Source organism: Peromyscus eremicus, chromosome 20 (genome assembly GCF_949786415.1).
Source record: "Peromyscus eremicus chromosome 20, PerEre_H2_v1, whole genome shotgun sequence".
Taxonomy (NCBI): Eukaryota; Metazoa; Chordata; class Mammalia; order Rodentia; family Cricetidae; genus Peromyscus; species Peromyscus eremicus.
The window spans coordinates 56647892-56661237 of NC_081436.1; the positions used below are offsets into that span (position 1 = coordinate 56647892).

The following is a 13346-nucleotide window of genomic DNA, read 5'->3' on the forward strand; positions in this document are numbered from 1 at the left end:
AGTGGCAGAGAAAAAATGGACGTGAAGATGGTGCATGGGACATAACTTTAACTTGTGTTTGTGTGTTCATTAGTAAAATTTTGTTGGAAAACAGCCACACTTTGTAATGAATGAGTTGTGGCTTCTTTTGTGTCTAATACAGTTGAGTAGTTTTGACAGAGACCTGTGGTCTATATTCTAAAATAGTTACTCTCAAGCCTTGTACCCCTGCCTGATGCCTGTTCAGAGTGTGAAGGGATTGAGAGATTCTTCTTACTTGCTTTGGGTGGAGGTTGAGTAGAGGTAAGATGTATGTTAGTGTACACATGGTTTTTCCTTTCAGCTGGGTGGGGAAAATTGCCTTTTCCAACATTTGGCAAATTGCAATGGGGACTCAAATCTGAAGTTTATTACACTGTTCTGGTTTCACCTTAATATGATAGGGTGACAAGTTACCAAAATAGGAAAAGTACAAGGAGTAACCAAGATGAGGGACCTGCTGCTGGCAAGAATTGAAAATCTGATATGAAATATTAATTTGTTTTATAATTTAAAATTCTCTTCTTGTCAATTTTCCTTTGAGGTTGCTGTCTTTCCCCTATCTTCCTTAAATGGAAACACAAATCCCTTTAAAACATAGCATTGCATTCCCAAAAGATATGTTCTTTTTCATTTCATTGTTTGCAGTACAATTTCAAATATGCAATGCTTGAACTATGAGAGAAGAAGCCAATATTTTTATTTGACTACTAAGTTTTCTATCAGACTCAATGTTTATTTTGTGTGTGTGGAAAAGATACAATATAAGACATAGAGAAGGTATTCCCAATATAATTCCCAAATTTGAATTTGGTGCTTATACACAATAAATTTGGAAGACAAGTTAAAAATGAGTCTGTGAAGAAAACTCTTTTGATAGCATATGTATTTCTAGGCATCAAAATAAAGTATGCCTAGCATGGGGGTACATGCCTATAACTCTACACTGAGAGGCTGAGGCAGGATGATGGTAAGGGCAAGCTCAACCTTGGCTACACAGGAAGACACTGTGTTCAAAAAGAGCACAAGGGCATTTAATATAAAGTAGAATTCCCTCTCAGTCTGAAAAGTGGCCTCTTTCTGGATGGAGTTCATGCATCTGACCTGGTTATACTTTGAGGGTTAAAGTCTCTACAGGAGCCAGAACTTGACTTTATAATAGAGAGAAGTTAGGTGGTTCCCTCTTCTCTGGTGAAGAAAGTAGGAAGAGGGAAATTTCTGCGTGATCAGCTTTCTTCCCTCACCACAATATGCTTTGAGACATGGGTCTCCTAACTCCCAGTACCCAATGTTCAAAGTAGATGGCTTTCCACACAGGTGTGCACGTGTGCAACAGGTGAACTAAGCAAGAGTAAAACTGTTTCTTACAGATAATGGTCTTTAAATACACTCTTCATTTGAGTAGTATACATGTTCATGTAAATTATTATTGCATTCATAATTAACTATATATTAATGAAAGTTATTTTTCCACACGAAGTATTTGGGAGCTTTTGAACTTCCTTCCACCCATCATCTTGGATGGAAGTTTTTTTGTTGTTGGTTTTTTTCTCCCCAGTTTGTAAGTCATTTGTTCTCATTCTCTATCTGTTTTTCTGTCTGTCTCTTACTCACTCACTCACTCACTCACTCACTCACTCACTCACTCACAGAGACTTCCTGTGAAGCCCAGGCTGGTCTTGAACTCAGGGCAGTCCTGTCTCAGCCTTTTCAGCATCTGGGATGGCAAGCATGTTCTCGTGTAAGCTTTTCTATTGATGGAAGCCCACGTGCTTTGATCCCTCACTGCCCAGCAGATACTGTACTGAGCACGTTGCACTTGGTAAGCTTCTGGGTCATCTTGACAGACCTATGGAATGAAGGCTGACACTGCTTTTATTTTGGCTCATTAGGCCAAAGAGACTCCTAATCTTACTAAGTTGCTCACCGTCCCACCCGAGTGAAGAAATCTGTCCTCAGGTCTGCGAACCACAGTACTGCTGTCCTGGCCTCTGTTTTCTCAACGTACTCAGTTGTGTCTCTGAGCCTTTGTCCCTGTTCTGTTCAACATCTATTCAAGATAATTGGATGACATTTGTGCCAGTTGTGCTTGCTGGTAAAGGCACTTTTGAGGTGAACCGTTTCTACTGGGTTTCCCCAGACTTCGGCAGGGTTATCTGTTCACTTAGGAGTGTTGGTTTTCTGCCTTGTCCTGCAAGTCGTTTAGCTGTTCGTATGAAAACTTGAGTGCTGTCCTTTATTTTCTTGAGTCTGAAATGAACTGAAGCTCTGGATGAGCTGCGTGTAGCTGGACTCTGTTGTGTAACACTGTGCTTTTTAGCGTTTGTTGTAATTTTTTATCAATCCATATTGTGATGAGATTTTTGTACGAGCAAATATTAGAAATATGTAATCTCGGTAACTTAAATTTTTTTTTTTTTTACTAAGGGATACTTATAAGCTGTTGCCGGTTTGGAGTTGAAGTTAATAGAGTTCTCTAAAAATTTGCAGTCTTAAAACACTTCAGCTTAAGCTGCTGTCAGTGATTACTAAGTGAAAAATTCTTGTAAGTCCAATTTTGTTGTTTGGGGGTAAGTTGTCCCTGTAATGTCTCTTCAGTGCCTATAATGAGCAGAGAAACTTGTAGGGATTTTCAGGGACTGAGTGTTCTTTGATTGATACAGCTGCACCATGGGGACTAGGTGCCTTCTGAACATATGACAGTGTCTCTGTCTTCTGAGAGGAGGTGTGGATGTGGCGTAAACAACTGGTTTTATCAAACATGGTGGAGCACTGTGTCATCCCAGCACACAGCAGGAGGTGTGAGGACCTTGAATAGGAGGGTACCCTGGGGAAGAAGAAAAGAGACAGGTAGCAAAGAGCAACAGGCAGAGAGGTGGCTGCCTTGTCTTGGTCAGAATCACAAATGAGAGAGATTTATTTTTCAGTGTCTATCGCGGTCCTTATAGTACATGACTTCTTATCCTTCCTCTCATAATAGATAGGGATATAGAGAGTTATAGTTTCACAGTTAGATTTAACAAGTCTTGGTATTTTTTGTATTTAAGATTTTGGTTTTCTTATGTTTTGTTATTGGTCATGTTGAGCCACTCGGAGGTCTAGATTAGACTGAGAAGAGAGAGACACACAATCTCTGTGTACTTAGGCCCAGAGACTACTGGGGACTGAAGGGAGAGAGGGCTCACTGTGTGACTCTTTTAGAGTGTCCTCTTTAGAATGATGAGGGTCCTAATGGCTTTCCTCTCAACTCGTCTTTCAGAAAGGTTAACTTTCTGAAACTCTCCACACACAGACACACAGGCATAGACACAGACACAGAGACAGACACAGACAGACATACACACACACACACACACACACACACATGTTCTATAGCCTTATAAGTAGTAGTCATGTTATTATTTAATTGCTTGCCAAAGTGCCTCTCCTTATAGCAGACAGAGGGTATTGAGGTTACTCATCCATCATCTCCTAGCCCCTGTGTCTTTCTATCTTTCTAAATGAGGAAATAAACTAGGCACTACCTTGGTCAATTTGCTCTTGTGCTCAGGTATCTAGGGAAACCATTCACTAAGGCACGTCATGTTCCTGATCTTGAACCCAACTTCATTCTTACTAACATTAATTGCTATTTAAATCTTTAAAAACCACATAGAATGTGGATAACTTATGCCCCTCAACCACAGCTGCTGAATACAGGGAAACATCCCCATCTCTGACCTGTGCCCCACTCAGCCTGCTCTTCCCTGGGCCTCTTATCGGCCATGTGCATTTTCTCCATTGCTCCCACAACCTCACTTTGTCAGGGCTCTACTGTTCTCTGTCTCTTTAAAGTACATTTATGTAAAAGAGCCCAACATCCATGGTGTGTAATACCAATACCTGCTTTACCTTTACTCGCCTTCTCTAGTCTAATTATTTTCAGTTATTTACTGGTTATTCCTGTATAATTTGCAGTTCTCTATAGCTGGTGGGGGTGGTTTATTTTGTTTTGTTTTCCTTTTTTTTTTCATATCTGAGATGAGTACAGTGTACATGCTAGCAACCTCATACTTAATATCCAGATAGTAAAGAAATTAAGTTTTTAAAATGGCATTCATGATTTATTTACTTGGCAAGTGCTAAAATTTTACCCCATGTTCAGCATTGTGCCAGAAATGGAGATTTCATAAATTGAAACATATAAAAATTTAATGGGAGAACAGAAACGGGCCCTTGGTCTCTGCCTGTAATGTAGCCAGCCTGTACCTCTACTGTGTATTCTATTCTCTTTCCATATTGTGTTAGTGCCACGTGGCTGTGGCCCATCACTTTGGCATTGGCATCCTTGGGACTGAGGGATGGGTGTTAACGAACCATGTTCTTAAGGTCTGGCAGCATCCTCGGCACATACTAGCTTCTTGGGGAATGCTTGGAATGAACTAGACTGCAGTATAATTTGAAAAATGTTACTTTAGAGCCTGTATGGGGTGGTGTTGGGAAGACAGGAGAGGGGGTTGTCCAGCATGCTTCTCTGCTTCTTGGCTAGGATAAGTCCTTGCGGCCAAATGACAGCCTTGTCAGGCTGCGTTTGGCCACAGTTTCACTTGGACAGTAATTTTACTTAAACCAATATTGGCAGTCCTCACTTGGTGGATTACATTTTTGAGGAGGCACTGTAATTAAGAAGCATGTAAGTTGGCTAAAGTAGGTTCTTACATTCTGAACAAGGACTTAAAACACATACTTCATAGCAAAGGCCTATGCTTAGTAAATTTTGATATACCTATTACACAGTATAACATTTTCAAAGGTTAAACCAACTATTGTATGTTCCCATTGGCATTTAAATGTGTTTAAGCCATTACATTTATGTTTTACAAAGAGGTTTCTGGAAATACACATGAGAAATAGTTATGACAGTGGCCCTTCCTATGGAGTGAGCTTAATATGACTTTAGGAGAGAAAGAAAATTTCTGTATGTCCTGAAAAGCTTTTTTTAAAATGTTTTGAAATTTTATTTAGAATGACTTTTGTGTGTGAAAAGAGAATTTGTTGAAACTGAATCTTAGTAAATTGAGAGTAACAAGCTTATGGCTTATGTAGTTCTGGGGATGTCGCTCCTGGCTGAGTACAGGACTTTGAGGCCCTCTAGAGATTACCCTTACATCAGAAGCATTACCTCTCTGAGACATGGTCAAATAGGGTTAGGGGGATCTGCGGCTAGTGAGGAACATTCCCAGGTGCTGAAGCCCATCCAGGGGTAATTTCTGGGGAAAGTGGCTTGCACATTGCTAGTTAGAAGGCCAAAGATTAGAGTTGTAAGATAAGTCTGTGATGCAAACTGGGAATCCGGAGAATCCAGGAAGACAGCAGAATTATAGATGTGTGTCCTTAGCACCAATCAGAGCTTTTAAAGAAGGCTTCATTGCTGAGATAGTATTTTAGGTTTTATTTTTTATTTTTTTATTTTTTCATTTTTTTTTAATCTTAGAACGGAAGGGAAAGTGTTCCTCACAGAACACTAGAAAACAGGGCTCCTGATAAGAAATGGTTAAATGAACATGTAGTTAGCTTGAAGGTTAAAGCAGGTTCAGCAATATTAAGGCTATAGGTTTGTGTTCTCAAATCTGGAAAGGTTTGAGACATGATCTGCAATGTTACTTGGTTTTCCATGTTGAAATCAAAAGGGTTGTTTCATAAGTGCTAACAAAGAGGCTGGGTTTTTTTTTTTTGTAAACCTAGGTAGTTTATTAAATTGTATATATTTAAAATAACCTTTTTTGTTATTTTCATTGTATAAGTAAATTGTAATGATAAAAGTTTCATATGTTTAGGAACACATAACACTTTTTGACATTTCACAATTCTACTATCCTTACCTCAATTTTTCTATGTACTTTATACACACATATGTATGTATACCCTTCTATATATGTCTTTGTTGTATCATATTACATATAGCTTGCCTTGTTTTTTTTCATTTCACAATAGGCCTTAGCACTAACTGTAAGTCATTGCTTATAATTCCCAGTGTGCTTTTTAATGGTTATAGTATTCTACTATCAATGTATCAAATTTGAGAGTGCATAATTAAGCTTTTCTCCAGCAGGACTTATGCCTGAAATAGTCCCGAGGGACTGTACAGAGAATGATAGGCATTTGAGAAATTCTGCATTCATGAAGTGGTATCAGAAGCGAGGAATGAAATGAGGAAAGGGATCTTTAACAATAAAGATCAGCAAAGAATCTTGTAAAATTAATTCCAAATGCTTGTTGCTATAGCTTTTTGGCCAAAAGACTTAACTGTGCAGAACGTATTTAAAAGCCAAATCAGACCTTGTAGGTAATGGCTGATTGATGAAGTGTGGAGTCCTCACTTTTAAAACAATATAGATTTTTGTTGTTGTTGTTTTCTTTACCCTCTTCTGATTCTTCCTTTGGAATGTTTACCGTGTCTTTGAAAAATAATTCTGTAACAGAGAAGGCTGCTTGCCTCTTCAAAAAAAATATAGCAAGAAAACTAACAATTTGTGGCCATACTGGTCATGTAGTTTGACCATGATCGAGAGGCTTCTGTCCAGCTGTTGGCCTCTGTTTATTAAAATGTAGGTTACAGCATTTAAGACTACAAATGAACCTTTTATGGGGTGGCAAGCTATACTTCTGTGTCCACTATTTTCTTCCCCCAGCAAAGAAGCAATGCCATAATTTACTGGTGGACTTTAGCCCACAAATACTTGGTGTTCTACATTTGGTGGTATTCAGTTAGGTGCTCCATTGTCTTCACTTAATGCACAAAAGTCCTGTACAGAGTCAAAATGGAAAGGCAAGGACCTGTCTTTTTTTTTTTTTTTTTTTGGCTTATGGCTTAGAAATTACCATTAGGTAATATATTTTATACACCTTTTTAGCCTTTTGCTACTTTCTGGAATTATTTTCTCAATGTTTAAACGTTTAAGCACAAAGGGACTTTTTATTTCAGTTATATTTTCTACTCCAAATTATCTCTTAGTTTGTACAAAATATATGACTTAAGTCTTTTCAGGGTCCTTGTGACACTGAATATAGTACTGGGAACTCGTGGGAGACTGAGTGTGATGCTGTTGAGTTTGCACATCACCTTGGCTACTGGTGATCGCCAGCGGTTAAATCTGGTACAACTAACAATTGACTACAATCTCTTGAAACCCTGGCCTTTCAGTTAACCAGTCTGCCACCTCCTGTGTTGTCCGCCCGCCCCCAGGAAGCATACTCATTTCCACCTGTGCCTGCCACTGATGTCTGGCCCAGATATCACTGGCTTTTCCAGAGAAGCTGATCTAGAATTCAAATCTATTAACTACTTTCTTTAAACACCGTGTTGGAACATTAAGTCTTTTGGTTGAAAAATTCCTGTTTCTGACTCCCTGTTGCTTCTATTTGCAGACTTCATATTGTGTGTCAGTACATTTATATATGTTATTGCACATCTTTACTATAATCTTGAAAGGAGGCTGGGTTCAGGCAGAAGCCCCGTCAGAACCAATGCAGCCACTACTCCGTGTGTGACCTACTGTCTCTTAGTTTCCAGGGTCCTCATTTACAAATTACTGGTTCCACCCAACTGGGAAGAGCAAATGGAAATGTATACAAAGGTCTTTGTGCAGTGAGATTTCCACAAAATGACCTAGTCCTTCCTTTCCCCTACCCATGTCACATCATTCTCTGAATAAAAAAAAAGATAGCATTGACCAGTGCTTTGGGTAATGCACCAGGCATTTAAAAATAATTTGAAATTTGAATTCTTTTTTTTTTTTTTTTTTTTAAAGATTTATTTATTTATTATGTATACAGCGTGTATCCCTGTAGGCCAGAAGAGGGCACCAAATCTCATCACAGATGGTTGTGAGCCACCATGTGGTTGCTGGGAATTGAACTCAGGACCTCTGGAAGAGCAGTCAGTGCTCTTAACCTCTGAGCCATCTCTCCAGCCCGAAATTTGAATTCTTAAGTCACTGACTATCTTAAAACAAAAGATGCTGATTAGAGTTCCCACTCTGTTTCCCATTGTGGAACTTTGAAAGGCAGTACAGATTTCAGTCTTAGAGGTGATGTACTTTGTAGCAGGAGGATATTCTTTATAATCATCTAGTTTAATCCCATTTGGACTTCCAAACATCTCTGGAGTCTTCTGCTGCCTCAGGCCCTTTGCTGGTACTCTGACTTCACTTATTAATGTGGTATGCTGTTGGAAGAATTAGGAGTGATGTAGAGTACTCTAACATAAGAAAATAAAGGCATTGGAAATTGTATTTCTCTGATCATTAGTGTTTTGGTTAAGGTAATCAATGAATTTATGTAATGTGATTTGTAAAATGCACAACATTCTTTAACTATTTCTTTCTCTTTAAAATTGTAGGATGCAGAATAGAAAACTGTGACTCTTGCTTTAGCAAAGACTTTTGTACCAAGTGCAAAGTAGGCTTTTATTTGCATAGAGGCCGCTGCTTTGATGAATGTCCAGATGGTTTTGCGCCATTAGATGAGACCATGGAATGTGTAGGTGAGTACGTCTTAATTCAACTATCCAATTGAATTTTTTTATTTTGTAAAATATATATTCTGTATTAGTTAAGAGAAGAAAAGAAAAATATGCAATTATATTATTTGTCAATACACCATTACCCTTACTGAGGAAATTGTGGATTTTCTATGGGAATATATTTCAAATGCTTTATGGGGTCCCTGTTTTCAATTTTAATTTTTTTTACACTTTCTTTTTTATTTCTTTAATTTTTTTGGGGGGGGGAGAGGTGGTTTCGAGACAGGGTTTCTCTGTGTAGTTTTGGTGCCTGTCCTGGATCTCACTCTGTAGACCAGGCTGGCCTCGAACTCACAGAGATCCGCCTGCCTCTGCCTACCAAGTGCTGGCATTAAAGGCATGCACCACCACCGCCCAGCTTAAAATTTTTTTAAATTCATTTTTTATACCAGCCACAGATCCCCATCTCATGCCTCCTCCTGATCCCTCCCATACCTCCTCCCCCAACCCTTCCCTTATCCCCTCCTCCAACGGGGTAAGTTCTCCCATGAGAGGACAGCTAAGCCTGATATGTTCAGTTAAGGCTGGACCAAGCCCTTCCTCCCTGCATCAAGGGTGAGTAAGGTGTCCAACCATAGGTAATGGGCTCCAGAAAGCCAGCTCATGCACCAGGGATAGATCCTGATCACACTGCCAGGGGCCCCTCAAACAGACCCAGCTACACAACTGTCTCCTGTATGCAGAGGGTCTAGTCCAGTCCCATGCAGGTTCCATAGCTGTTGGTCTAAAGTTCGTTGAGTTCCTATGAGCTTGGTTCCGTTGTCTGTTTGTGCAAATACTCATGTTGAGTATAGTCAACCTAAAAGTAAATGAGTTCCATTGCTCATTAGAACTCAAAGGTTTTTTTTTTGGTTCTTTGCTAATTCTAAATAGCTTAGGCATCATGATGATAGGTAACTTTGTTCCAAAATCACCTTTTTTGGAATTATGTGTTTGCTGAGTTAGCTTACTTAAATGCTGATAAAATTTAGCATCTGTAATATACTCATTTCGTATTATCTTAGTAATTTATTGGTACTTGCCTTAGTTTGGGTTTCTATTTCTGTGAGGATACAGCATGACCATGGCGACTCTTATAAAGGAAAACGTTTAATTGTGGTGGTAGCTTGCAGTTTCAGAGGCTTAGTCTATTATCATCATGGTGAGGACATGACAGTGTTCAGGGGACATGGTGCTGGAAAAAGGAGCTGAGAGTTCTGCATCTTGATCCACAGGCAGCAGAAGGGAACTGTGTCTTGGGTGTAGATTGAGCATATGAGACCTCAAAGCCTGCTCTTACAGTGAGACACTTCCTCCAACAGGCCACATCGACTCCAACAAGGCCACACCTCCTAGTATTGCAGCTCCCTATGGCATTCAAACACAAGAGTCTATGGGGGCTATACCTATTAAACTACCACAGTACTATTAGAGAAAAGCATTTTATTTAGGAGAAAAACAAAACTTCCAAGCATTATCATGCCATCTAATTCTATTGCTTTAGCCATGCAAATCAATGAACCATGGGGCTTCTTGCTTAACCATCAGTGTAAAAAAAAAGATTGAAAGAATATTTTTTCTGCCCAAATATATTTTCTTGATGATTGACTGCATGTAACAAAGTTCAATTAAAATAGTTTTGGTGTTAGCTGAATTTTAGAGCTGTAGATAATTAACATACATATTGTGAAAAATAATCACACATTTTAGAAACTTCATATGAACTTTATACTTCAGTGTTTATAAAGCACTGTGGGATTTTTGTGTGTGTGCCACTGATTAACAGGTAAAGTGACTGCATTTGACAAACATGTAGACTTGATTTTAACTGTAATTTCATGCCCATCTCCCTCAAATTTTACTAGACGCATTATACATCTGATTGATATGCAGTAAAATTAGGAATCATCAATTATACTTCCCATTCCCTTAAATGGAGTGATTTTAAAATGAAACATGACAATTTTTTCTTTAGAAATATTGCTTAACCATTTTGCAGTTGTATGTATTTGAAAGCTTAAAAGTGAGGTTTGGAAAGAAATGTGTTAATTTGTAATTGTATTTATGTGTGAATTAGTATATGCAGTTTATCACTCAATTGAAAAATGAAAAAAACCACTAAAACATGTAAGTGCTATTTTAGCTTTTGAGAAGCAAAAATCACACCCATTACAAATTGTAAATGGAAATGTATAAAATATTCTGTGACAGAATCCTGCACATTACCCTATGTAACAATTTTAAATGGATTTAAAAAAATTATGGATTGAAATCACAGTGCATCATGTGCGAACTCCAGGCTGGTGTCCTCATGCACTCATGTGAGGAGCTTTTCAGTGGCAATGTTGATGAAGAGGAACTCTCCACAGCTTTAATGTCCTATGCCTATCTCTACCACTGTTCCATAATCTTACAAAAGGGAAATTAAGTGTTTCCATAACTAGGAATGTGTGTGTGTGACACACACACACATATATATATATACACACACACATATATATATATGGCAGCAGATGTCTTAATTTTCACACTTGCATTATATGGCACACGGAACAGAAAGAAATACAAGAATCGATAGGATAGGCAGAATCAGAACACACACACACACACACACACACACACACACACACACACACACACACTGAACTCCTTGCCCACCTCCTAGTACTTGTCTAGAGAATAGATAGAATAGGCAGAATAGAACACTCTCTCTCTCTCTCTCTCTCTCTCTCTCTCTCTCTCTCTCTCTCTCTCTCTCTCCTCTCCCTCCTCTCCCTCTCTCTCTTTGATTTTCTTGCTACCTCCTAGTACTTGTAAAATAAAGGAAACACAGTTACCGATTTGTGGTAGGGCATACGAAATTAGTCTGAGAGATGGTGGCTTCCACCGTGGCATGAAAACAGTGCCTTCTCTTTAGGTTTTGTCTGTTTAGAGACCATCTTTTAGAGATGATAGAGTATTGCAATTAGGACTGACCAGCAGTATCCCTTCAAAAATGTGACAAGTGGAAAGCATCGGCTCCTTCCTTACTTATATGGCATTTGTTTGTCTTAGCTGTCAGTACTCTATGATTTAAACAACTGTAGTTCTAGACAGAGGAGTTCAGATCCTGTAGGCTACATAAGCTATTTTTTTATATGTATGGTGGAGGTAATGGATAAACATAGTTGTATAAGTTTTATATCAAATGAATAGTGGGTACCCAACTGCTATCTCTGTTTGTATTTTTTAAATCTTTATCAGAAGGATGTGAAGTTGGTCATTGGAGTGAATGGGGAACATGTAGCAGAAACAATCGCACATGTGGATTTAAATGGGGTCTGGAAACCAGAACACGGCAGATTGTTAAAAAGCCAGCGAAAGACACAATACCATGTCCAACCATTGCTGAGTCCAGGCGATGCAAGATGGCCATGAGGCACTGTCCAGGAGGTGGGTCTAACTAATCACTCCCGTGTGCTGTGTGTGTGCTCTTTGAATTTCTTCCCTCCCTCCACTCCCTCCTCCCAATAAATGCTATTTATCTATCCATGATGAAAACCTGATACTAACAATGGAGAGGAGATAAAACTTTACTTCAGAAACAAATACTTAGTTGTGATGCATGTAGAGTGAACATTTAATTTGTTTTTGTAATATTTTAAAAATAACTTGAAGGGCCAGGTGGTGGTGGTGTACGCCTTTAATCCCAGCACTTGGGAGGGAGAGCTAGGTGGATCTCTGTGAATTCGAGGCCACCCTGGTCTACAGAACAAGATCCAGGACAGGCACCGAAACTACACAGAGAAACCCTGTCTTGAAAAAAAAAAAAGCTTGAAAGAATATGAATGTGCTTCCTAAAATGAGATTTCTTTTGTGTGTGTGAGTGTGCATGTTTTTTCAAACGTACCATAAAAGCTGGTTCTTGTGAAATCGGTCCTTTGCAAATGTTGCTCAGAAGGAACTTTCAGTTGAGAAGTGCTTAGACTGTAAAATCATCTGCATCATTACTAGTTGGAGATGACAACTTAAAATAAACTTACCCAAACACTGGGAAGAAAAACCCTGTCTTAATGTTACCACAATTAGCCCCCTTTCTTTGTTTTGATAATAATTTGTAGAAAACAGCTACTGGTATGTGTGTGTGTGTGTGTGTCTCTTTAACTCTTTGTAATAATTATACTGATTTGCAGTCATTATTCTATAATAGCCAGATTAGGCTCATTTGGAAATTAGGAGATGGGTACTTAGTGAGGTGTTGGACAACACAGAATGAGGAGGTCAAAATGCAGTTCTCGTGTACATGCGTTTGTGTGTTCTGAATACACATGTGTATGTGCACACAGGTGTGCGTGTGCAGGCCAGATGTCAGCATTTGCCATCTCCCTTTAATGTCTCCAACCTTTTTAAGATGTGGTCTCTTATTGCCCTGGAACTCACTATTTTGGCTAGACTGGCTGGCCAGCAAGGCCTTAGGGCCCTCTGTCTGTGTGCACCCTCCCCAGGGCTGGAGTTGCTGACATACCTGGCTTATGTGGATGCTGGATGTAGGAACTGAGGTCTTTGTGTTAATGCATCAAGTGTTATTACCAACTGAGCCGTCTCACCAGCTTCTCGATGTGGAATTCCCACAGTGTGAGTGCGTTTCTTAGAGCAGTAATCATCTGTTGACGTCTGTTCTATCCCTAGCCAAAGCCATGCTGCCGCGGATGAAACTGAGATTTTGTTTTTGTTTTTGTTTTTTATAAAGCGTACAAATAGAAAACCAAAGCAAAAAGAAAGTTGTGTTTGGAAAAGTGCCTGGTAA

The 13346-nt window shown here is 39.1% G+C and overlaps 1 protein-coding gene across 1 annotated transcript in view; it reads left to right on the top strand.

Annotated features, from left to right (window-relative positions):
* Rspo2 (R-spondin 2) overlaps positions 1 to 13346 on the top strand; it is a 162313-nt gene that overhangs the window by 87023 nt on the left and 61944 nt on the right. Inside the window, exons 3-4 of the mRNA XM_059247597.1 lie at positions 8399 to 8542; positions 11804 to 11992. Coding sequence (XP_059103580.1) covers positions 8399 to 8542; positions 11804 to 11992 — 333 coding nt within the window. The remainder of the gene's footprint in view (positions 1 to 8398; positions 8543 to 11803; positions 11993 to 13346) is intronic.